The sequence below is a fragment of the Lonchura striata genome, chromosome 5, assembly GCF_050655825.1.
Source record: "Lonchura striata isolate lonStrDom1 chromosome 5, ASM5065582v1, whole genome shotgun sequence".
Lineage (NCBI taxonomy): Eukaryota > Metazoa > Chordata > Aves > Passeriformes > Estrildidae > Lonchura > Lonchura striata.
Window position 1 is genome coordinate 16,788,643 of NC_140707.1, and position 22,811 is coordinate 16,811,453.

General features: G+C 61.6%; 4 protein-coding genes across 6 annotated transcripts; all 4 read left to right on the forward strand.

The window, feature by feature from the left end:
• Positions 1-1,098: 1,098 nt before the first annotated feature.
• LOC144246541 (serine/threonine-protein kinase pim-3-like) lies at positions 1,099-4,680 on the forward strand. The gene is made up of 4 exons (XM_077784453.2): positions 1,099-1,186; positions 1,485-1,851; positions 2,057-2,233; positions 2,421-4,680. The coding sequence occupies exons 2-4, from the start codon at positions 1,521-1,523 to the stop codon at positions 2,522-2,524; spliced, it is 612 nt and encodes a 203-aa protein (XP_077640579.2). The 5' UTR covers positions 1,099-1,186; positions 1,485-1,520; the 3' UTR covers positions 2,525-4,680.
• Positions 4,681-7,602: 2,922 nt separating this feature from the next.
• LOC146767256 (serine/threonine-protein kinase pim-3-like) lies at positions 7,603-9,173 on the forward strand. The gene is made up of 4 exons (XM_085582377.1): positions 7,603-7,716; positions 8,015-8,381; positions 8,587-8,763; positions 8,951-9,173. The coding sequence occupies exons 2-4, from the start codon at positions 8,051-8,053 to the stop codon at positions 9,052-9,054; spliced, it is 612 nt and encodes a 203-aa protein (XP_085438503.1). The 5' UTR covers positions 7,603-7,716; positions 8,015-8,050; the 3' UTR covers positions 9,055-9,173.
• Positions 9,174-14,580: 5,407 nt separating this feature from the next.
• LOC146767257 (serine/threonine-protein kinase pim-3-like) lies at positions 14,581-18,598 on the forward strand. 2 transcript variants are annotated; one of them, XM_085579841.1, is made up of 3 exons: positions 14,581-14,920; positions 15,126-15,302; positions 15,490-18,598. In XM_085579841.1, exons 1-3 carry the CDS (start codon positions 14,590-14,592, stop codon positions 15,591-15,593), a joined length of 612 nt encoding a protein of 203 aa, XP_085435967.1. In that variant the 5' UTR covers positions 14,581-14,589; the 3' UTR covers positions 15,594-18,598. The 2 variants fall into 2 exon arrangements, with proteins under 2 accessions (XP_085435967.1, XP_085435966.1); XM_085579840.1 differs by having other exon boundaries at positions 14,590-14,920; positions 15,126-18,598.
• Positions 18,599-20,709: 2,111 nt separating this feature from the next.
• Positions 20,710-22,299, forward strand: LOC144246534 (serine/threonine-protein kinase pim-3-like). Of its 2 annotated transcripts, XM_085579842.1 has the most exons (4): positions 20,710-20,784; positions 21,099-21,465; positions 21,671-21,847; positions 22,036-22,299. In XM_085579842.1, exons 2-4 carry the CDS (start codon positions 21,135-21,137, stop codon positions 22,137-22,139), a joined length of 612 nt encoding a protein of 203 aa, XP_085435968.1. In that variant the 5' UTR covers positions 20,710-20,784; positions 21,099-21,134; the 3' UTR covers positions 22,140-22,299. The 2 variants fall into 2 exon arrangements, with proteins under 2 accessions (XP_085435968.1, XP_077640573.2); XM_077784447.2 differs by lacking the exon at positions 22,036-22,299 and having other exon boundaries at positions 21,671-22,018.
• The last annotated feature ends 512 nt before the right edge of the window (positions 22,300-22,811 follow it).

Below are 22,811 nucleotides of genomic sequence, written 5' to 3' on the forward strand. Positions count from 1 at the left end.
GCACAGCAGGGGGGAGACACCACCATCCTTGCAGGAACCTCCGGCTGTCAGAGACCCTGCACCCTGCCAGGAGCCTCTGCTCTCTCTGACAGCCTCCATCCCTCGCAGAGGCTCAGTGAGACCCGTCAGCCTGCACAAGGTGCAGAGCCCGTGGACTGGTCTCCCAGCTCCCTTGGACTTGTGGACATCAGCAACACGGGCTCAATCCTGGCCATTGACGTGGCAGGGGAGAGCCCGCAAGTCCAAATGGGAGCCCAGCCCGATGCAGGGGAGCCTTCTCAGGAGCAGCTGGCGGGGCAGCAAACATCCTGGAGCCAGCAGTGGTCATCCCACAGCGGCCAGGACGACCAGGACGCTGTGCTGGTTGTGCCAGCCAGCAACAGCCCGAGCCTGGTGGTGGAGAGGAGCCTCCAGACACCAAGGAGGTTCCTCCACCTGCAGGGAGCTGCCCCAAGACAGCCCTCGAGTGCCGAAAAGGGCTTCCTAGTACCAGGTGAGATCTCCCGAGGGGCTCTGGAGGGGCGCGGCCCGGCCAGGCCAGGGCCCCCGAGAGCAGCCTAGTCGCTGGCTCTTTGCAGCGCCTGCGATGCACGGCGTGAACAAGCCCTGTCTGCTTTGCAGCCGCTCCTGGGACTCCCCTGGGCCAAGGCTCGGGCTGCAGCCCCGGCCGTCGGCAGGAGCGGAGCCCAGCCCACGCCGCCGGGGACAGCGACGGTGCCGCCCCGGCCCGCTGCCCCGGGGCTGCCGCAGCCGCCTGTGCGCGCTGCCCCGGCCCGGCTCCGCCGCTCGCCAGCCCGGCGGCTGCAGGGCCGTGGCCGCTGCCCGGCGCGCAGCACGAAGCAGGTGAGAGCGCGGCGGCCGCGGGGGCCCGGCCCGCTTCACTCGCGGGCACTTGCGGGGCGTTCTGGGCGCCAGGCTGACGGCTTCTCTCGGCCGCAGGGCAGAGGAGGCAGCGGCAGGAGCAGTACCTGCTGGGCCCGCAGCTGGGCAGCGGCGGCTTCGGCACCGTCTACTCGGGCATCCGCCTCTCGGACGGGAGCCCGGTGAGTGGCCGCCGCGGCCGGGCGGGGCAGGAGGGGCAGCGGCGGGGAGCGGCAGGGCTGGAGCTCAGCCCTCCTCTCTCCGTGGCTCGCAGGTGGCCATCAAACGCGTGGCCCGGGAGAGCGTCCTGCAGTGGGACGAGCTGGTGAGCGAGCGGGGCCAGCGGGACAGAGCGGGGCGCGGCGGGCAGGGAGAATCCCGGGGCGGGCTCGGCGTGCGGAGCCGCAGCCCCGCGGGCCCGGGCACGGCCAACAGCGGTGCTGGGGCCGGGCAGGGGCCCCCGAGCATCCCCCGGGCGGGAGGCAGCGCAGGCGGCAGGGAGGCTGCGCCAGGGGCACTGGGGCATCCCGGGCAGGGCGCAGCGCAGCCCCAGGGCTGCAGCAGCAGCAGCAGCAGCAGCAGCTGCAGGCCTGCCCGAGGCACTGATTGTCTCCCGCTGACAGCCCGACGGCACCCGCGTGCCCTTGGAGGTGGTGCTGATGGAGAAGGTGGGCTCTGGCTGCCACAACATCATCCAGCTCCTGGACTGGTTTGAGCTGCCCGACAGCTTCGTGCTGGTGCTGGAGCGCCCGGAGGCATCGCAGGATCTCCTGGAGTTCCTGCAGGAGCAGGGCTGCCTCTGCGAGGTGCAGGCGCGCTGGCTTTTCTGCCAGGTGCTGGAGGCCGTGCGGCACTGCACCGCCTGCGGCGTCCTGCACCGGGACATCAAGCCGGAGAACCTGCTGGTGGACCCGGAGAGCGGCGACCTGAAGCTGATCGACTTCGGCTGCGGCGCCTTCCTCCAGGAGCGGGCCTTCACGGGCTTTGCCGGTGAGCCATGGCCTGGGCCCTGCTCCCGGTGCCTTCTTGGCCTCGCGGAATGGTTTCGTGCCTTTGGCCAGCTGGCCGGGGGATGCGGGGTGGCCTCGGGGGGAAGCTGTGGCCGTGGGCGCGGGCCCTGCCTCGGCCAGGAGGCTGGCACCGGGCTCTGGAAGGCAGCAGCCTGCGCCCGGCCAGCGCCGCCCGTCTCCCCTAGGAACCCACGCGTACAGCCCGCCCGAGTGGATCTGGCTCGGCTGCTACCACGGCCACGCGGCCACCGTCTGGTCCCTGGGCGTGCTGCTGTATGTCATGGTGTGCGGGAGCCTCCCCTTCCAGGACGACCATGCCATCGTGCTGGGCAAGCTCTCCTTCGGGCAGCAGCTCTCTCCAGGTTGGTGTCTGGCCTCAAGACGCCGGGCTTTGGCAGCTGGCGGCGCTCAGCCCGGCGCGGCCCTCACGCAGCTCGGCGGGACGTGGCTCTGCCCTCCAGGGCCGGCCGCAGGAGGGGCCCGTGCCGACGGGGGCAGCTGGCCAGGAGACTCTGCCGCTGACCGGCGCTTTCTGGCTTCTCTCCCCAGAGCTCCAGCACCTGATCCGATGGTGTTTGGCCAAGCACCCTGCGGACAGGCCGGAGCTGGACGAGATCTCGTGCCACCCTTGGGTGCGGGGCCGGCGTTCTTGATGCCTTGCCGGAGCCTCTGCAGCACCCACTTACTGAGTCCCACGCAGGACTGAGGACCCAGAAAATAAAACAAGAAACCCATTGCAGTGTGTCAAGGATGGTCCATGTCAGCAACTTCAACTAAAGTGGGATATTGGTGGGGAAAAGGGAGACAAAGGAGCGCTTGGGGGGCTGAAAACGCTAACGGTGGTGGGGGAGAGCCCAAGACACTCCTTCTCCGTATCCCTATCCCTTCCACTGGGGAAGCCCTGGCTAAAATCCAGGAAAATCAGTGCTGTGGATCCGAGGATCAGAACCAGGATCTGTGTGGAGAGCGGAGCTCACGGGAGGCACATGAATGGAACCGAGTGAGGCTGGGGCAGGAGGGTCAGGCCGAGCAGAGAAGGGGGACCCTCCCTCTGTCCATGCCAAGGCCCAGGGCAGCCCTGTCCTGGGAAGTGCACAGGGAGTGGATCCTTGAGCTGCTGCACCTTCACACTGCCCTCGCTCAGCCCAGAACCCCCTCATTGCCCGGGGCAGCTGGTGGCACTGGGGAGTGGGAGAGGGGAAGAAGCAGAACACAAGGATCTGTCCTACACCCCCACATGGACTGTGATGCCAGCTTCACGGGCTGCACCAAATGGCTGCCCTGTTGGGACCACCAGCAGAAACCTCCAGCAACATCCTAATTTACTGCTCCGGAAAAATGAAAATCCCAAAGATTAACTCCAAGGCGGATCTTTGAATATCTCCTTGGCATCTAGAGATCTATTATCTGAATCCAATCATGAATATCCTTCAGGTCTCCTTCCCCAGGAGCAGTTAAACATGAGATGGGGTTAAGGCCTTCTTTCCTTCATAGATCTAAATCTCCCATGCCAGCAGATGCTCTTTTGGTTAACAAAAACATAATTTGTTGCGAACCTTTAAGACATGAGAGTCTCTTGCAGTCTTCAGTTACAATTAAAGCCGTGGCTTTATTTTTTTCTAATCGTATTACAAGTCAAGCTGTGGCTGCACAATTTTGCAAACACTGGGGCCACCCCTCGTCGAGGGGTTTAACATTTTAGCAAGATAGGCCATTGGTCTTCAAGTACAGCCCTGCGGTGTTCTTGCACTAGAACTCCTTTGGCGTGCTCCTGTTCAACATCCACATAAAATTCAACTTCTTTTTCCCTGTCTGGAAGGACTAGGGATCGGTTCATCTGCTTTTTAACACTTTAGAATTCTTCAGAATTCTTTAAAATTCTGCCTTACCTGGCATGGATAGCAGTGTTCCAGGGAGACATCCGTGGCTCCAAAAGACCTGCCTTGAACAGGAGCTCAGTACACAGGCTGGAACCCCTTTCCTTCTCTCCCTTGAAACAGGGCATTGCTTTTTAGACACCACTTGTCCTGGTGGCTCCAAAGTGATTTGGGGAGGTTCCAGATCTAATTTTCCACTTTTCTGTGGGTCTGCCCACACCTCTGGGTTTACCTCTCAGTAAGTAGGCCTTCTCAGACATTTGACACTAAGTTGCAATGGTGGTAGCTTCTTTATCAGCTTTCACAGTAATGACTGACATTCCCATTTTAGCCATCAAATCCCTGCCCAGTAAATTGCAATCACAAGTAGGCAGAAACCGAAATTCATGCATGTTAGACCTATCTCCACATTTACCAATAGTAGTAGGGTGTTGCAGCATTTCTGAGAGAGAGAGGGCATGATTTATGTTTGGAATAAGATTGAGCCACTCCAGTCTAGGCCTCAGATTTGGGCCTTGTGAGGCCCTCTAAGCCTGAGACGAAGTTAGAAATTTAGAGTTTGTGGCGCAGTTAGAAATTATATTAAGGTGTGATGGGAAGCACTGGGCTGCCTGGGTGTGAAGCAGTATAGCTTTATAGTGTGAGGTTTAGGCGAACTTAAGACAAAGACAAACAATGTTCACTTGCCAATGAGAGTGCCTTTGTAGACTGTAAACTCTATAGAAGTGTATATAAACTGCCATCTTCTCGCTAATAAAGGCGGAACGTTGGATTAACCATATTGGTTCGACGTGCGTTCTGTCCTGTCCAGCTTTTCTGTCTTATGAGGACCCTGGTTTCAGCAGAATCCTGTGGGAATTCTGCTCTCTGAGCATCCTCTCTGCTTTTAGCTGTTCCCAGTGTCCTTGTCCCACAGAGCCTGGCTCTGCCAAGTGCCACTGGCTTCTCTGGGTGCCAAAGGGTGTCCAACAGGAGAAGGACAGTGGTGTTACAGTGATCTTTCATGTGGAATTGCCTGGGACAACTTGGACCAGAACAATATCTATGATGCTGTAGCGTTGGATGGGATTCATCCCAATATGTCCCAACAGGAAGCCCCTAAATCCTCTGCCCAAGATCCTGAATGACAAGGTGGTCCATGCTGGCTCTGTGTTCTCCGGCTGTATCTGACCTGACAGAAAAGGCTTGGACTCTCCAGGAAACTCCAGCCCTGATAATCTGATCTTGATAGCAGGAAAGGCCATCATTGGCACTACTGGGAAGTGATGGAAGGACAGGGCCAGCATCTGGACAGGGCAGCATGAGATAACGGAGGGAAATGTAGGAGAACAGATTATGGGAGGCAGGGAATGGGACTGCGGCCCAGCCTCATCCCTAATGGGGTGCAGCTGTATAAGACAGGTGAACAGCACTGAAGGAACAGAAGCATTGAATAGTGAGGTTTATTGGCCAACCACATAAGAGTAAAAGGCCACTCAGTTATTATGCATGTGAGGGAAAAGGGTATAGAAGTTTGTACTGGGGAATAATAAAATGCTGGCGCTTGAAACCTCCCATGGTGTCAGTCACGAGTCTGCAGTCAGGGACATTCCTGTCTGATTGACTGTGCCACTACCAGCAGGTCACCCGTCTCCTGGATGATGGGAAGGCAATGCAGGTTCTATTTGAGGATTTGGAGTTTTGATTCCGTCCCTCGCAGAAAACATCTGGAGCAGGTGTCCAGGTGTGAGACAGAGACAGGGTGTGCTGGGTGAAGAATGGGCTGAGGTACTGGTTTTCAATGGGATAGGATCCATTTTCTTCCCAGCGAGCGCCAAAGAGCTGGGTTTGGATTCAGGATGGGAATGTGGTAGATAGCACAGTGATGGCTTGGATGTTGCTGAGCGGGGCTTGCCCTCCCCAAGGACTTTGCAGTGTCCCATTGGATGACCCATGTCCCATGCTCTGCCAGCAAGGAGGTGAGACCATCAACATTCCCCACTTCATCCCTGTGTGCTACTTAAAGAAGAATCTTCCACCCACTGTGCTCCAGAGAGCTGGCAAGTGCCCATAGGGAGCCCCCTCATCCCTCCTGGGGCCTTGCGGAGGGCGGGGCCGAGGCAGGGCTGTGAGGGCACAAAGGGGCAGAGTGCTGGCGTGAGGCAGGGCTGTGATGTCCCAGGGCTGTGCTGGCCGCAGCACTGTGACATCGCTGCGACATCACCGCGCTGTCGCTGGATAAAAGGGGCCAGCGCCTGCAGCTGCCAGTGCAGTCGCGACGGGACGTGCTGGAGCCATGGGTGCCGGTGACGTCCTGATGGCTGCGCTTGTCCTGCTGCTGGCCGCCGTGGCTGTCTGGTGGGCCTTTGGCCACCGGCAGCCACGGAGCCGGCGGACACGGACAGCCAAGAGGAGCAAGCGCCGCGGGGCCCGGCCCAGAGGCTCACGGAGGAAGCGAGGAGCCCCTGCGGCTCCCAGGCTCCCCAGGCCTCGGGCCGCTCCTGGCAAGCGGCCGCGTGCTCCCGCCAGCCCCCTGGGCAGCCCCTGCGGCTGCGGCCCCTGCCTGGCAGAGGCCCGGGAGCTGCGGGAACTGATGCTGCACCTCGGGGATGGCAGCGGGACACGTGCGCCGCTCTACTCGGGGATGTGGCAGGCCTTGTGGGCAGAACTGCAGGAGCTGCTGAAGCGAAGCCACCTGGCCTGCTGTGGCTCGGCCAGCTCCTCCAGAGGCCTCCATCCCTTCCAGAGGCTGCTCCCAGAAACATTCTCCATCCCTGGGAGAGCCTCGAGGCCTGCAAGGATGGCACAGCAGGGGGGAGACACCAGCATCCTTGCAGGAACCTCAGGCTGTCAGAGACCCTGCACCCTGCCAGGAGCCTCTGATCTCTCTGACAGCCTCCATCCCTCGCAGAGGCTCAGTGAGACTCGTCAGCCTGCACAAGCTGCAGAGCCCGTGGACAGGTCTCCCAGCTCCCTTGGACTTGTGGACATCAGCAACACGGGCTCAATCCTGGCCATTGACGTGGCAGGGGAGAGCCCGCAAGTCCAAATGGGAGCCCAGCCCGATGCAGGGGAGCCTTCTCAGGAGCAGCTGGCGGGGCAGCAAACATCCTGGAGCCAGCAGTGGTCATCCCACAGCGGCCAGGACGACCAGGACGCTGTGCTGGTTGTGCCAGCCAGCAACAGCCCGAGCCTGGTGGTGGAGAGGAGCCTCCAGACACCAAGGAGGTTCCTCCACCTGCAGGGAGCTGCCCCAAGACAGCCCTCGAGTGCCGAAAAGGGCTTCCTAGCAGCAGGTGAGATCTCCCGAGGGGCTCTGGAGGGGCGCGGCCCGGCCAGGCCAGGGCCCCCGAGAGCAGCCTAGTCGCTGGCTCTTTGCAGCGCCTGCGATGCACGGCGTGAACAAGCCCTGTCTGCTTTGCAGCCGCTCCTGGGACTCCCCTGGGCCAAGGCTCGGGCTGCAGCCCCGGCCGTCGGCAGGAGCGGAGCCCAGCCCACGCCGCCGGGGACAGCGACGGTGCCGCCCCGGCCCGCTGCCCCGGGGCTGCCGCAGCCGCCTGTGCGCGCTGCCCCGGCCCGGCTCCGCCGCTCGCCAGCCCGGCGGCTGCAGGGCCGTGGCCGCTGCCCGGCGCGCAGCACGAAGCAGGTGAGAGCGCGGCGGCCGCGGGGGCCCGGCCCGCTTCACTCGCGGGCACTTGCGGGGGGTTCTGGGCGCCAGGCTGACGGCTTCTCTCGGCCGCAGGGCAGAGGAGGCAGCGGCAGGAGCAGTACCTGCTGGGCCCGCAGCTGGGCAGCGGCGGCTTCGGCACCGTCTACTCGGGCATCCGCCTCTCGGACGGGAGCCCGGTGAGTGGCCGCCGCGGCCGGGCGGGGCAGGAGGGGCAGCGGCGGGGAGCGGCAGGGCTGGAGCTCAGCCCTCCTCTCTCCGTGGCTCGCAGGTGGCCATCAAACGCGTGGCCCGGGAGAGCGTCCTGCAGTGGGACGAGCTGGTGAGCGAGCGGGGCCAGCGGGACAGAGCGGGGCGCGGCGGGCAGGGAGAATCCCGGGGCGGGCTCGGCGTGCGGAGCCGCAGCCCCGCGGGCCCGGGCACGGCCAACAGCGGTGCTGGGGCCGGGCAGGGGCCCCCGAGCATCCCCCGGGCGGGAGGCAGCGCAGGCGGCAGGGAGGCTGCGCCAGGGGCACTGGGGCATCCCGGGCAGGGCGCAGCGCAGCCCCAGGGCTGCAGCAGCAGCAGCAGCAGCAGCAGCTGCAGGCCTGCCCGAGGCACTGATTGTCTCCCGCTGACAGCCCGACGGCACCCGCGTGCCCTTGGAGGTGGTGCTGATGGAGAAGGTGGGCTCTGGCTGCCACAACATCATCCAGCTCCTGGACTGGTTTGAGCTGCCCGACAGCTTCGTGCTGGTGCTGGAGCGCCCGGAGGCATCGCAGGATCTCCTGGAGTTCCTGCAGGAGCAGGGCTGCCTCTGCGAGGTGCAGGCGCGCTGGCTTTTCTGCCAGGTGCTGGAGGCCGTGCGGCACTGCACCGCCTGCGGCGTCCTGCACCGGGACATCAAGCCGGAGAACCTGCTGGTGGACCCGGAGAGCGGCGACCTGAAGCTGATCGACTTCGGCTGCGGCGCCTTCCTCCAGGAGCGGGCCTTCACGGGCTTTGCCGGTGAGCCATGGCCTGGGCCCTGCTCCCGGTGCCTTCTTGGCCTCGCGGAATGGTTTCGTGCCTTTGGCCAGCTGGCCGGGGGATGCGGGGTGGCCTCGGGGGGAAGCTGTGGCCGTGGGCGCGGGCCCTGCCTCGGCCAGGAGGCTGGCACCGGGCTCTGGAAGGCAGCAGCCTGCGCCCGGCCAGCGCCGCCCGTCTCCCCTAGGAACCCACGCGTACAGCCCGCCCGAGTGGATCTGGCTCGGCTGCTACCACGGCCACGCGGCCACCGTCTGGTCCCTGGGCGTGCTGCTGTACGTCATGGTGTGCGGGAGCCTCCCCTTCCAGGACGACCATGCCATCGTGCTGGGCAAGCTCTCCTTCGGGCAGCAGCTCTCTCCAGGTGGGTGTCTGGCCTCAAGACGCCGGGCTTTGGCAGCTGGCGGCGCTCAGCCCGGCGCGGCCCTCACGCAGCTCGGCGGGACGTGGCTCTGCCCTCCAGGGCCGGCCGCAGGAGGGGCCCGTGCTGACAGGGGCAGCTGGCCAGGAGACTCTGCTGCTGACCGGCGCTTTCTGGCTTCTCTCCCCAGAGCTCCAGCACCTGATCCGATGGTGTTTGGCCAAGCACCCTGCGGACAGGCCGGAGCTGGACGAGATCTCGTGCCACCCTTGGGTGCGGGGCCGGCGTTCTTGATGCCTTGCCGGAGCCTCTGCAGCACCCACTTACCGAGTCCCACGCAGGACTGAGGACCCGAAAAATAAAACAAGAAACCCATTGCAGTGTGTCAAGGATGGTCCATGTCAGCAACTTCAGCTAAAGAGGGATATTGGTGGGGAAAAGGGAGACAAAGGAGCCCTTGGAGGGCTGAAAACGCTAACGGTGGTGGGGGAGAGCCCAAGACACTCCTTCTCCGTATCCCTATCCCTTCCACTGGGGAAGCCCTGGCTAAAATCCAGGAAAATCAGTGCTGTGGATCCGAGGATCAGAACCAGGATCTGTGTGGAGAGCGGAGCTCACGGGAGGCACATGAATGGAACCGAGTGAGGCTGGGGCAGGAGGGTCAGGCCGAGCAGAGAAGGGGGAGTCTCCCTCTGTCCATGCCAAGGCCCAGGGCAGCCCTGTCCCGGGAAGTGCACAGGGAGTGGATCCTTGAGCTGCTGCACCTTCACACTGCCCTCGCTCAGCCCTGAACCCCCTCATTGCCCGGGGCAGCTGGTGGCACTGGGGAGTGGAGAGGGAAAGAAGCAGAACACAAGGATCTGTCCTACACCCCCACATGGACTGTGATGCCAGCTTCACGGGCTGCAGCAAATGGCTGCCCTGTTGGGACCACCAGCAGAAACCTCCAGCAACATCCTAATTTACTGCTCCGGAAAAATGAAAATCCCAAAGATTAACTCCAAGGCGGATCTTTGAATATCTCCTTGGCATCTAGAGATCTATTAGCTGAATCCAATCATGAATGTCCTTCAGGTCTCCTTCCCCAGGAGCAGTTAAACATGAGATGGGGTTAAGGCCTTCTTTCCTTCATAGATCTAAATCTCCCATGCCAGCAGATGCTCTTTTGGTTAACAAAAACATAATTTGTTGCGAACCTTTAAGACATGAGAGTCTCTTGCAGTCTTCAGTTACGATTAAAGCCATGGCTTTATTTTTTTCTAATCGTATTACAAGTCAAGCTGTGGCTGCACAATTTTGCAAACACTGGGGCCACCCCTTGCCGAGGGGTTTAACATTTTAGCAAGATGGGCCATCGGTCTTCAAGTACAGCCCTGCGGTGTTCTTGCACTAGAACGCCTTTGGCGTGCTCCTGTTCAACATCCACATAAAATTCAACTTTTTTTTCCCTGTCTGGAAGGACTAGGGATCGGTTCATCTGCTTTTTAACACTTTAGATTTCTTCAGAATTCTTTAAAATTCTGCCTTACCTGGCATGGATAGCAGTGTTCCAGGGAGACATCCGTGGCTCCAAAAGACCTGCCTTGAACAGGAGCTCAGTACACAGGCTGGAACCCCTTTCCTTCTCTCCCTTGAAACAGGGCATTGCTTTTTAGACACCACTTGTCCTGGTGGCTCCAAAGTGATTTGGGGAGGTTCCAGATCTAATTTTCCACTTTTCTGTGGGTCTGCCCACACCTCTGGGTTTACTTCTCAGTAAGTAGGCCTTCTCAGACATTTGACACTAAGTTGCAATGGTGGTAGCTTCTTTATCAGCTTTCACAGTAATGACTGACATTCCCATTTTAGCCATCAAATCCCTGCCCAGTAAATTGCAATCACAAGTAGGCAGAAACAGAAATTCATGCATGTTAGACCTATCTCCACATTTACCAATAGTAGTAGGGTGTTGCAGCATTTCTGAGAGAGAGAGGGCGTGATTTATGTTTGGAATAAGATTGAGCCACTCCAGTCTAGGCCTCAGATTTGGGCCTTGTGAGGCCCTCTAAGCCTGAGACGAAGTTAGAAATTTAGAGTTTGTGGCGCAGTTAGAAATTATATTAAGGTGTGATGGGAAGCACTGGGCTGCCTGGGTGTGAAGCAGTATAGCTTTATAGTGTGAGGTTTAGGCGAACTTAAGACAAAGACAAACAATGTTCACTTGCCAAGGAGAGTGCCTTTGTAAACTGTAAACTCTATAGAAGTGTATATAAACTGCCATCTTCTCGCTAATCAAGGCGGAACGTTGGATTAACCATATTGGTTCGACGTGCGTTCTGTCCTGTCCAGCTTTCCTGTCTTATGAGGACCCTGGTTTCAGCAGAATCCTGTGGGAATTCAGCTCTCTGAGCATCCTCTCTGCTTTTAGCTGTTCCCAGTGTCCTTGTCCCACAGAGCCTGGCTCTGCCAAGTGCCACTGGCTTCTCTGGGTGCCGAAGGCTGTCCAACAGGAGAAGGACAGTGGTGTTACAGTGATTTTTCATGTAGAATTGCCTGGGACAACTTGGACCAGAACAATATCTATGATGCTGTAGCGTTGGATGGGATTCATCCCAATATGTCCCAACAGGAAGCCCCTAAATCCTCTGCCCAAGATCCTGAATGACAAGGAGGTCCATGCTGGCTCTGTGTTCTCCGGCTGTATCTGACCTGACAGGAAGGGCTTGGACTCTCCAGGAAACTCCAGCCCTGATAATCTGATCTTGATAGCAGGAAAGTCCATCATTGGCACTACTGGGAAGTGATGGAAGGACAGGGCCAGCATCTGGACAGGGCAGCGTGAGATAACGGAGGGAAATGTAGGAGAACAGATTATGGGAGGCAGGGAATGGGACTGCGGCCCAGCCTCATCCCTAATGGGGTGCAGCTGTATAAGACAGGTGAACAGCACTGAAGGAACAGAAGCACGGAATGCTGATGTTTATTGGCCAACCACAAAAGAGTAAAAGGCCACTCAGTTATTATGCATGTGAGGGAAAAGGGTATAGAAGTTTGTACTGGGGAATAATAGAATGCTGGCGCTTGAAACCTCCCATGGTGTCAGTCACGAGTCTGCAGTCAGGGACATTCCTGTCTGATTGACTGTGCCACTACCAGCAGGTCACCCGTCTCCTGGATGATGGGAAGGCAATGCAGGTTCTATTTGAGGATTTGGAGTTTTGATTCCGTCCCTTGCAGAAAACATCTGGAGCAGGTGTCCAGGTGTGAGACAAACAGAGACAGGGTGTGCTGGGTGAAGAATGGGCTGAGGTACTGGTTTTCAATGGGATAGGATCCATTTTCTTCCCAGCGAGCGGCAAAGAGCTGGGTTTGGATTCAGGACGGGAATGTGGTAGATAGCACAGTGATGGCTTGGATGTTGCTGAGCGGGGCTTGCCCTCCCCAAGGACTTTGCAGTGTCACATTGGATGACCCATGTCCCATGCTCTGCCAGCAAGGAGGTGAGACCATCAGCATTCCCCTCCTCATCCCTGTGTGCTACTTAAAGAAGAATCTTCCACCCACTGTGCTCCAGAGAGCTGGCAGGTGCCCATAGGGAGCCCCCTGATCCCTGCTGGGGCCTTGCGGAGGGCGGGGCCGAGGCAGGGCTGTGAGGGCACAAAGGGGCAGAGCGCTGGCGTGAGGCAGGGCTGTGATGTCCCAGGGCTGTGCTGGCCGCAGCACTGTGACATCGCTGCGACATCACCGCGCTGTCGCTGGATAAAAGGGGCCAGCGCCCGCAGCTGCCAGTGCAGTCGCGACGGGACGTGCTGGAGCCATGGGTGCCGGTGACGTCCTGATGGCTGCGCTTGTCCTGCTGCTGGCCGCCGTGGCTGTCTGGTGGGCTTTTGGCCACCGGCAGCCACGGAGCCGGCGGGCACGGACAGCCAAGAGGAGCAAGCGCCGCGGGGCCAGGCCCAGAGGCTCACGGAGGAAGCGAGGAGCCCCTGCGGCTCCCAGGCTCCCCAGGCCTCGGGCCGCTCCTGGCAAGCGGCCGCGTGCTCCCGCCAGCCCCCTGGGCAGCCCCTGCGGCTGCGGCCCCTGCCTGGCAGAGGCCCGGGAGCTGCGGGAACTGATGCTGCACCTCGGGGATGGCAGCGGGACACGTGCGCCGCTCTACTCGGGGATGTGGCAGGTCTTGTGGGCAGAACTGCAGGAGCTGCTGAAGCGAAGCCACCTGGCCTGCTGTGGCTCGGCCAGCTCCTCCAGAGGCCTCCATCCCTTCCAGAGGCTGCTCCCAGAAACATTCTCCATCCCTGGGAGAGCCTCGAGGCCTGCAAGGATGGCACAGCAGGGGGGAGACACCACCATCCTTGCAGGAACCTCAGGCTGTCAGAGACCCTGCACCCTGCCAGGAGCCTCTGCTCTCTCTGACAGCCTCCATCCCTCGCAGAGGCTCAGTGAGACCCATCAGCCTGCACAAGGTGCAGAGCCCGTGGACAGGTCTCCCAGCTCCCTTGGACTTGTGGACATCAGCAACACGGGCTCAATCCTGACCATTGACGTGGCAGGGGAGAGCCCGCAAGTCCAAATGGGAGCCCAGCCCGATGCAGGGGAGCCTTCTCAGGAGCAGCTGGCGGGGCAGCAAACATCCTGGAGCCACCAGTGGTCATCCCACAGCGGCCAGGACGACCAGGACGCTGTGCTGGTTGTGCCAGCCAGCAACAGCCCGAGCCTGGTGGTGGAGAGGAGCCTCCAGACACCAAGGAGGTTCCTCCACCTGCAGGGAGCTGCCCCAAGACAGCCCTCGAGTGCCGAAAAGGGCTTCCTAGCAGCAGGTGAGATCTCCCCCGGGGCTCTGGAGGGGCGCGGCCCGGCCAGGCCAGGGCCCCCGAGAGCAGCCTAGTCGCTGGCTCTTTGCAGCGCCTGCGATGCACGGCGTGAACAAGCCCTGTCTGCTTTGCAGCCGCTCCCGGCTGTCCCCTGGGCCAAGGCTCGGGCTGCAGCCCCGGCCGTCGGCAGGAGCGGAGCCCAGCCCACGCCGCCGGGGACAGCGACGGTGCCGCCCCGGCCCGCTGCCCCGGGGCTGCCGCAGCCGCCTGTGCGCGCTGCCCCGGCCCGGCTCCGCCGCTCGCCAGCCCGGCGGCTGCAGGGCCGTGGCCGCTGCCCGGCGCGCAGCACGAAGCAGGTGAGAGCGCGGCGGCCGCGGGGGCCCGGCCCGCTTCACTCGCGGGCACTTGCGGGGCGTTCTGGGCGCCAGGCTGACGGCTTCTCTCGGCCGCAGGGCAAAGGAGGCAGCGGCAGGAGCGGTACCTGATGGGCCCGCAGCTGGGCAGCGGCGGCTTCGGCACCGTCTACTCGGGCATCCGCCTCTCGGACGGGAGCCCGGTGAGTGGCCGCGACGGCCGGGCGGGGCAGGAGGGGCAGCGGCGGGGAGCGGCAGGGCTGGAGCTCAGCCCTCCTCTCTCCGTGGCTCGCAGGTGGCCATCAAACGCGTGGCCCGGGAGAGCGTCCTGCAGTGGGACGAGCTGGTGAGCGAGCGGGGCCAGCGGGACAGAGCGGGGCGCGGCGGGCAGGGAGAATCCCGGGGCGGGCTCGGCGTGCGGAGCCGCAGCCCCGCGGGCCCGGGCACGGCCAACAGCGGTGCTGGGGCCGGGCAGGGGCCCCCGAGCATCCCCCGGGCGGGAGGCAGCGCAGGCGGCAGGGAGGCTGCGCCAGGGGCACTGGGGCATCCCGGGCAGGGCGCAGCGCAGCCCCAGGGCTGCAGCAGCAGCAGCAGCAGCAGCAGCAGCAGCTGCAGGCCTGCCCGAGGCACTGATTGTCTCCCGCTGACAGCCCGACGGCACCCGCGTGCCCTTGGAGGTGGTGCTGATGGAGAAGGTGGGCTCTGGTTGCCACAACATCATCCAGCTCCTGGACTGGTTTGAGCTGCCCGACAGCTTCGTGCTGGTGCTGGAGCGCCCGGAGGCATCGCAGGATCTCCTGGAGTTCCTGCAGGAGCAGGGCTGCCTCTGCGAGGTGCAGGCGCGCTGGCTTTTCTGCCAGGTGCTGGAGGCCGTGCGGCACTGCACCGCCTGCGGCGTCCTGCACCGGGACATCAAGCCGGAGAACCTGCTGGTGGACCCGGAGAGCGGCGACCTGAAGCTGATCGACTTCGGCTGCGGCGCCTTCCTCCAGGAGCGGGCCTTCACGGGCTTTGCCGGTGAGCCATGGCCTGGGCCCTGCTCCCGGTGCCTTCTTGGCCTCGCGGAATGGTTTCGTGCCTTTGGCCAGCCGGCCGGGGGATGCGGGGTGGCCTCGGGGGGAAGCTGTGGCCGTGGGTGTGGGCCCTGCCTCGGCCAGGAGGCTGGCGCCGGGCTCTGGAAGGCAGCAGCCTGCGCCCGGCCAGCGCCGCCCGTCTCCCCTAGGAACCCACGCGTACAGCCCGCCCGAGTGGATCTGGCTCGGCTGCTACCACGGCCACGCGGCCACCGTCTGGTCCCTGGGCGTGCTGCTGTACGTCATGGTGTGCGGGAGCCTCCCCTTCCAGGACGACCATGCCATCGTGCTGGGCAAGCTCTCCTTCGGGCAGCAGCTCTCTCCAGGTGGGTGTCTGGCCTCAAGACGCCGGGCTTTGGCAGCTGGCGGCGCTCAGCCCGGCACGGCCCTCACGCAGCTCGGCGGGACGTGGCTCTGCCCTCCAGGGCCGGCCGCAGGAGGGGCCCGTGCCGACGGGGGCAGCTGGCCAGGAGACTCTGCCGCTGACCGGCGCTTTCTGGCTTCTCTCCCCAGAGCTCCAGCACCTGATCCGATGGTGTTTGGCCAAGCACCCTGCGGACAGGCCGGAGCTGGACGAGATCTCGTGCCACCCTTGGGTGCGGGGCCGGCGTTCTTGATGCCTTGCCGGAGCCTCTGCAGCACCCACATACCGAGTCCCACGCAGGACTGAGGACCCGGAAAATAAAACAAGAAACCCATTGCAGTGTGTCAAGGATGGTCCATGTCAGCAACTTCAGCTAAAGTGGGATATTGGTGGGGAAAAGGGAGACAAAGGAGCCCTTGGAGGGCTGAAAACGCTAACGGTCGTGGGGGAGAGCCCAAGACACTCCTTCTCCGTATCCCTATCCCTTCCACTGGGGAAGCCCTGGCTAAAATCCAGGAAAATCAGTGCTGTGGATCCGAGGATCAGAACCAGGATCTGTGTGGAGAGCGGAGCTCACGGGAGGCACATGAATGGAACCGAGTGAGGCTGGGGCAGGAGGGTCAGGCCGAGCAGAGAAGGGGGACCCTCCCTCTGTCCATGCCAAGGCCCAGGGCAGCCCTGTCCCGGGAAGTGCGCAGGGAGTGGATCCTTGAGCTGCTGCACCTTCACACTGCCCTCGCTCAGCCCAGAACCCCCTCATTGCCCGGGGCAGCTGGTGGCACTGGGGAGTGGAGAGGGAAAGAAGCAGAACACAAGGATCTGTCCTACACCCCCACATGGACTGTGATGCCAGCTTCACGGGCTGCACCAAATGGCTGCCCTGTTGGGACCACCAGCAGAAACCTCCAGCAACATCCTAATTTACTGCTCCGGAAAAATGAAAATCCCAAAGATTAACTCCAAGGCCGATCTTTGAATATCTCCTTGGCATCTAGAGATCTACTATCTGAATCCAATCATGAATGTCCTTCAGGTCTCCTTCCCCAGGAGCAGTTAAACATGAGATGGGGTTAAGGCCTTCTTTCCTTCATAGATCTAAATCTCCCATGCCAGCAGATGCTCTTTTGGTTAACAAAAACATAATTTGTTGCGAACCTTTAAGACATGAGAGTCTCTTGCAGTCTTCAGTTACGATTAAAGCCGTGGCTTTATTTTTTTCTAATCGTATTACAAGTCAAGCTGTGGCTGCACAATTTTGCAAACACTGGGGCCACCCCTCGCCGAGGGGTTTAACATTTTAGCAAGATGGGCCATCGGTCTTCAAGTACAGCCCTGCGGTGTTCTTGCACTAGAACTCCTTTGGCGTGCTCCTGTTCAACATCCACATAAAATTCAACTTCTTTTTCCCTGTCTGGAAGGACTAGGGATCGGTTCATCTGCTTTTTAACACTTTAGAATTCTTCAGAATTCTTTAAAATTCTGCCTTACCTGGCATGGATAGCAGTGTTCCAGGGAGACATCCGTGGCTCCAAAAGACCTGCCTTGAACAGGAGCTCAGTACACAGGCTGGAACCCCTTTCCTTCTCTCCCTTGAAACAGGGCATTGCTTTTTAGACACCACTTGTCCTGGTGGCTCCAAAGTGATTTGGGGAGGTTCCAGATCTAATTTTCCACTTTTCTGTGGGTCTGCCCACACCTCTGGGTTTACCTCTCAGTAAGTAGGCCTTCTCAGACATTTGACACTAAGTTGCAATGGTGGTAGCTTCTTTATCAGCTTTCACAGTGATGACTGACATTCCCATTTTAGCCATCAAATCCCTGCCCAGTAAATTGCAATCACAAGTAGGCAGAAACAGAAATTCATGCATGTTAGACCTATCTCCACATTTACCAATAGTAGTAGGGTGTTGCAGCATTTCTGAGAGAGAGAGGGCGTGATTTATGTTTGGAATAAGATTGAGCCACTCCAGTCTAGGCCTCAGATTTGGGCCTTGTGAGGCCCTCTAAGCCTGAGACGAAGTTAGAAATTTAGAGTTTGTGGTGCAGTTAGAGATTATATTAAGGTGTGATGGGAAGCACTGGGCTGCCTGGGTGTGAAGCAGTATAGCTTTATAGTGTGAGGTTTAGGCGAACTTAAGACAAAGACAAACAATGTTCACTTGCCAATGAGAGTGCCTTTGTAAACTGTAAACTCTATAGAAGTGTATATAAACTGCCATCTTCTCTCTAATAAAGGCGGAACGTTGGATTAACCATATTGGTTCGACGTGCGTTCTGTCCTGTCCAGCTTTCCTGTCTTATGAGGACCCTGGTTTCAGCAGAATCCTGTGGGAATTCTGCTCTCTGAGCATCCTCTCTGCTTTTAGCTGTTCCCAGTGTCCTTGTCCCACAGAGCCTGGCTCTGCCAAGTGCCACTGGCTTCTCTGGGTGCCGAAGGCTGTCCAACAGGAGAAGGACAGTGGTGTTACAGTGATCTTTCATGTGGAATTGCCTGGGACAACTTGGACCAGAACAATATCTATGATGCTGTAGCGTTGGATGGGATTCAGCCCAATATGTCCCAACAGGAAGCCCCTAAATCCTCTGCCCAAGATCGTGAATGACAAGGAGGTCCATGCTGGCTCTGTGTTCTCCGGCTGTATCTGACCTGACAGGAAGGGCTTGGACTCTCCAGGAAACTCCAGCCCTGATAATCTGATCTTGATAGCAGGAAAGGCCATCATTGGCACTACTGGGAAGTGATGGAAGGACAGGGCCAGCATCTGGACAGGGCAGCGTGAGATAACGGAGGGAAATGTAGCAGAACAGATTATGGGAGGCAGGGAATGGGACTGCGGCCCAGCCTCATCCCTAATGGGGTGCAGCTGTATAAGACAGGTGAACAGCACTGAAGGAACAGAAGCATTGAATGCTGATGTTTATTGGCCAACCACAAAAGAGTAAAAGGCCACTCAGTTATTATGCATGTGAGGGAAAAGGGTATAGAAGTTTGTACTGGGGAATAATAGAATGCTGGCGCTTGAAACCTCCCATGGTGTCAGTCACGAGTCTGCAGTCAGGGACATTCCTGTCTGATTGACTGTGCCACTACCAGCAGGTCACCCGTCTCCTGGATGATGGGAAGGCAATGCAGGTTCTATTTGAGGATTTGGAGTTTTGATTCCGTCCCTCACAGAAAACATCTGGAGCAGGTGTCCAGGTGTGAGACAGAGACAGGGTGTGCTGGGTGAAGAATGGGCTGAGGTACTGGTTTTCAATGGGATAGGATCCATTTTCTTCCCAGCGAGCGCCAAAGAGCTGGGTTTGGATTCAGGATGGGAATGTGGTAGATAGCACAGTGATGGCTTGGATGTTGCTGAGCGGGGCTTGCCCTCCTCAAGGACTTTGCAGTGCCCCATTGGACGACCCATGTCCCATGCTCTGCCAGCAAGGAGGTGAGACCATCAACATTCCCCTCCTCATCCCTGTGTGCTACTTAAAGAAGAATCTTCCACCCACTGTGCTCCAGAGAGCTGGCAGGTGCCCATAGGGAGCCCCCTGATCCCTGCTGGGGCCCTGCGGAGGGCGGGGCCGAGGCAGGGCTGTGAGGGCACAAAGGGGCAGAGCACTGGCGTGAGGCAGGGCTGTGATGTCCCAGGGCTGTGCTGGCCGCAGCACTGTGACATCGCTGCGACATCACCGCGCTGTCGCTGGATAAAAGGGGCCAGCGCCCGCAGCTGCCAGTGCAGTCGCGACGGGACGTGCTGGAGCCATGGGTGCCGGTGACGTGCTGATGACTGCGCTTGTCCTGCTGCTGGCCGCCGTGGCTGTCTGGTGGGCCTTTGGCCACCGGCAGCCACGGAGCCGGCGGGCACGGACAGCCAAGAGGAGCAAGCGCCACGGGGCCAGGCCCAGAGGCTCACGGAGGAAGCGAGGAGCCCCTGCGGCTCCCAGGTTCCCCAGGCCTCGGGCCGCTCCTGGCAAGCGGCCGCGTGCTCCCGCCAGCCCCCTGGGCAGCCCCTGCGGCTGCGGCCCCTGCCTGGCAGAGGCCCGGGAGCTGCGGGAACTGATGCTGCAGCTCTGCCATGGCAGCGGGACACGTGCGCCGCTCTACTCGGGGATGTGGCAGGCCTTGTGGGCAGAACTGCAGGAGCTGCTGAAGCGAAGCCACCTGGCCTGCTGTGGCTCAGCCAGCTCCTCCAGAGGCCTCCATCCCTTCCAGAGGCTGCTCCCAGAAACATTCTCCATCCCTGGGAGAGCCTCGAGGCCTGCAAGGATGGCACAGCAGGGGGGAGACACCACCATCCTTGCAGGAACCTCAGGCTGTCAGAGACCCTGCACCCTGCCAGGAGCCTCTGCTCTCTCTGACAGCCTCCATCCCTCGCAGAGGCTCAGTGAGACCCATCAGCCTGCACAAGGTGCAGAGCCCGTGGACAGGTCTCCCAGCTCCCTTGGACTTGTGGACATCAGCAACACGGGCTCAATCCTGACCATTGACGTGGCAGGGGAGAGCCCGCAAGTCCAAATGGGAGCCCAGCCCGATGCAGGGGAGCCTTCTCAGGAGCAGCTGGTGGGGCAGCAAACATCCTGGAGCCAGCAGTGGTCATCCCACAGCGGCCAGGACGACCAGGACGCTGTGCTGGTTGTGCCAGCCAGCAACAGCCCGAGCCTGGTGGTGGAGAGGAGCCTCCAGACACCAAGGAGGTTCCTCCACCTGCAGGAAGCTGCCCCAAGACAGCCCTCGAGTGCCGAAAAGGGCTTCCTAGCAGCAGGTGAGATCTCCCGCGGGGCTCTGGAGGGGCGCGGCCCGGCCAGGCCAGGGCCCCCGAGAGCAGCCTAGTCGCTGGCTCTTTGCAGCGCCTGCGATGCACGGCGTGAACAAGCCCTGTCTGCCTTGCAGCCGCTCCCGGCTGTCCCCTGTGCCAAGGCTCGGGCTGCAGCCCCGGCCGTCGGCAGGAGCGGAGCCCAGCCCACGCCGCCGGGGACAGCGACGGTGCCGCCCCGGCCCGCTGCCCCGGGGCTGCCGCAGCCGCCTGTGCGCGCTGCCCCGGCCCGGCTCCGCCGCTCGCCAGCCCGGCGGCTGCAGGGCCGTGGCCGCTGCCCGGCGCGCAGCACGAAGCAGGTGAGAGCGCGGCGGCCGCGGGGGCCCGGCCCGCTTCACTCGCGGGCACTTGCGGGGGGTTCTGGGCGCCAGGCTGACGGCTTCTCTCGGCCGCAGGGCAAAGGAGGCAGCGGCAGGAGCGGTACCTGCTGGGCCCGCAGCTGGGCAGCGGCGGCTTCGGCACCGTCTACTCGGGCATCCGCCTCTCGGACGGGAGCCCGGTGAGTGGCCGCCGCGGCCGGGCGGGGCAGGAGGGGCAGCGGCGGGGAGCGGCAGGGCTGGAGCTCAGCCCTCCTCTCTCCGTGGCTCGCAGGTGGCCATCAAACGCGTGGACCGGGAGAGCGTCCTGCAGTGGGACGAGCTGGTGAGCGAGCGGGGCCAGCGGGACAGAGCGGGGCGCGGCGGGCAGGGAGAATCCCGGGGCGGGCTCGGCGTGCGGAGCCGCAGCCCCGCGGGCCCGGGCACGGCCAACAGCGGTGCTGGGGCCGGGCAGGGGCCCCCCGAGGATCCCCCGGGCGGGAGGCAGCGCAGGCGGCAGGGAGGCTGCGCCAGGGGCACCGGGGCATCCCGGGCAGGGCGCAGCGCAGCCCCAGGGCTGCAGCAGCAGCAGCAGCAGCAGCAGCAGCAGCAGCAGCAGCTGCAGGCCTGCCCGAGGCACTGATTGTCTCCCGCTGACAGCCCGACGGCACCCGCGTGCCCTTGGAGGTGGTGCTGATGGAGAAGGTGGGCTCTGGCTGCCACAACATCATCCAGCTCCTGGACTGGTTTGAGCTGCCCGACAGCTTCGTGCTGGTGCTGGAGCGCCCGGAGGCATCGCAGGATCTCCTGGAGTTCCTGCAGGAGCAGGGCTGCCTGTGCGAGGTGCAGGCGCGCTGGCTTTTCTGCCAGGTGCTGGAGGCCGTGCGGCACTGCACCGCCTGCGGCGTCCTGCACCGGGACATCAAGCCGGAGAACCTGCTGGTGGACCCGGAGAGCGGCGACCTGAAGCTGATCGACTTCGGCTGCGGCGCCTTCCTCCAGGAGCGGGCCTTCACGGGCTTTGCCGGTGAGCCATGGCCTGGGCCCTGCTCCCGGTGCCTTCTTGGCCTCGCGGAATGGTTTCGTGCCTTTGGCCAGCTGGCCGGGGGATGCGGGGTGGCCTCGGGGGGAAGCTGTGGCCGTGGGTGCGGGCCCTGCCTCGGCCAGGAGGCTGGCGCCGGGCTCTGGAAGGCAGCAGCCTGCGCCCGGCCAGCGCCGCCCGTCTCCCCTAGGAACCCACGCGTACAGCCCGCCCGAGTGGATCTGGCTCGGCTGCTACCACGGCCACGCGGCCACCGTCTGGTCCCTGGGCGTGCTGCTGTACGTCATGGTGTGCGGGAGCCTCCCCTTCCAGGACGACCATGCCATCGTGCTGGGCAAGCTCTCCTTCGGGCAGCAGCTCTCTCCAGGTGGGTGTCTGGCCTCAAGACGCCGGGCTTTGGCAGCTGGCGGCGCTCAGCCCGGCGCGGCCCTCACGCAGCTCGGCGGGACGTGGCTCTGCCCTCCAGGGCCGGCAGCAGGAGGGGCCCGTGCCGACGGGGGCAGCTGGCCAGGAGACTTCTGCCGCTGACCGGCGCTTTCTGGCTTCTCTCCCCAGAGCTCCAGCACCTGATCCGATGGTGTTTGGCCAAGCACCCTGCGGACAGGCCGGAGCTGGATGAGATCTCGTGCCACCCTTGGGTGCGGGGCCGGCGTTCTTGATGCCTTGCCAGAGCCTCTGCAGCACCCACTTACCGAGTCCCACGCAGGACTGAGGACCCAGAAAATAAAACAAGAAACCCATTGCAGTGTGTCAAGGATGGTCCATGTCAGCAACTTCAACTAAAGTGGGATATTGGTGGGGAAAAGGGAGACAAAGGAGCGCTTGGGGGGCTGAAAACGCTAATGGTGGTGGGGGAGAGCCCAAGACACTCCTTCTCCGTATCCCTATCCCTTCCACTGGGGAAGCCCTGGCTAAAATCCAGGAAAATCAGTGCTGTGGATCCGAGGATCAGAACCAGGATCTGTGTGGAGAGCGGAGCTCACGGGAGGCACATGAATGGAACCGAGTGAGGCTGGGGCAGGAGGGTCAGGCCGAGCAGAGAAGGGGGACCCTCCCTCTGTCCATGCCAAGGCCCAGGGCAGCCCTGTCCCGGGAAGTGCGCAGGGAGTGGATCCTTGAGCTGCTGCACCTTCACACTGCCCTCGCTCAGCCCAGAACCCCCTCATTGCCCGGGGCAGCTGGTGGCACTGGGGAGTGGGAGAGGGGAAGAAGCAGAACACAAGGATCTGTCCTACACCCCCACATGGACTGTGATGCCAGCTTCACGGGCTGCAGCAAATGGCTGCCCTGTTGGGACCACCAGCAGAAACCTCCAGCAACATCCTAATTTA

What these genes read in the sequence shown, in the direction of transcription:
- LOC144246534 (XM_077784447.2), top strand. Translation starts at nt 21,135, where the DNA reads ATGGAGAAGGTGGGCTCTGGCTGCCACAACATCATCCAGCTCCTGGAC. An exon ending in GGCCTTCACGGGCTTTGCCG is followed by an intron (nt 21,466 to 21,670) that starts GTGAGCCATGGC and finishes CGTCTCCCCTAG; the next exon opens with GAACCCACGCGTACAGCCCG.
- LOC144246541 (XM_077784453.2), top strand. Translation starts at nt 1,521, where the DNA reads ATGGAGAAGGTGGGCTCTGGCTGCCACAACATCATCCAGCTCCTGGAC. An exon ending in GGCCTTCACGGGCTTTGCCG is followed by an intron (nt 1,852 to 2,056) that starts GTGAGCCATGGC and finishes CGTCTCCCCTAG; the next exon opens with GAACCCACGCGTACAGCCCG. An exon ending in CGGGCAGCAGCTCTCTCCAG is followed by an intron (nt 2,234 to 2,420) that starts GTTGGTGTCTGG and finishes TTCTCTCCCCAG; the next exon opens with AGCTCCAGCACCTGATCCGA.
- LOC146767256 (XM_085582377.1), top strand. Translation starts at nt 8,051, where the DNA reads ATGGAGAAGGTGGGCTCTGGCTGCCACAACATCATCCAGCTCCTGGAC. An exon ending in GGCCTTCACGGGCTTTGCCG is followed by an intron (nt 8,382 to 8,586) that starts GTGAGCCATGGC and finishes CGTCTCCCCTAG; the next exon opens with GAACCCACGCGTACAGCCCG. An exon ending in CGGGCAGCAGCTCTCTCCAG is followed by an intron (nt 8,764 to 8,950) that starts GTGGGTGTCTGG and finishes TTCTCTCCCCAG; the next exon opens with AGCTCCAGCACCTGATCCGA.
- LOC146767257 (XM_085579840.1), top strand. Translation starts at nt 14,590, where the DNA reads ATGGAGAAGGTGGGCTCTGGTTGCCACAACATCATCCAGCTCCTGGAC. An exon ending in GGCCTTCACGGGCTTTGCCG is followed by an intron (nt 14,921 to 15,125) that starts GTGAGCCATGGC and finishes CGTCTCCCCTAG; the next exon opens with GAACCCACGCGTACAGCCCG.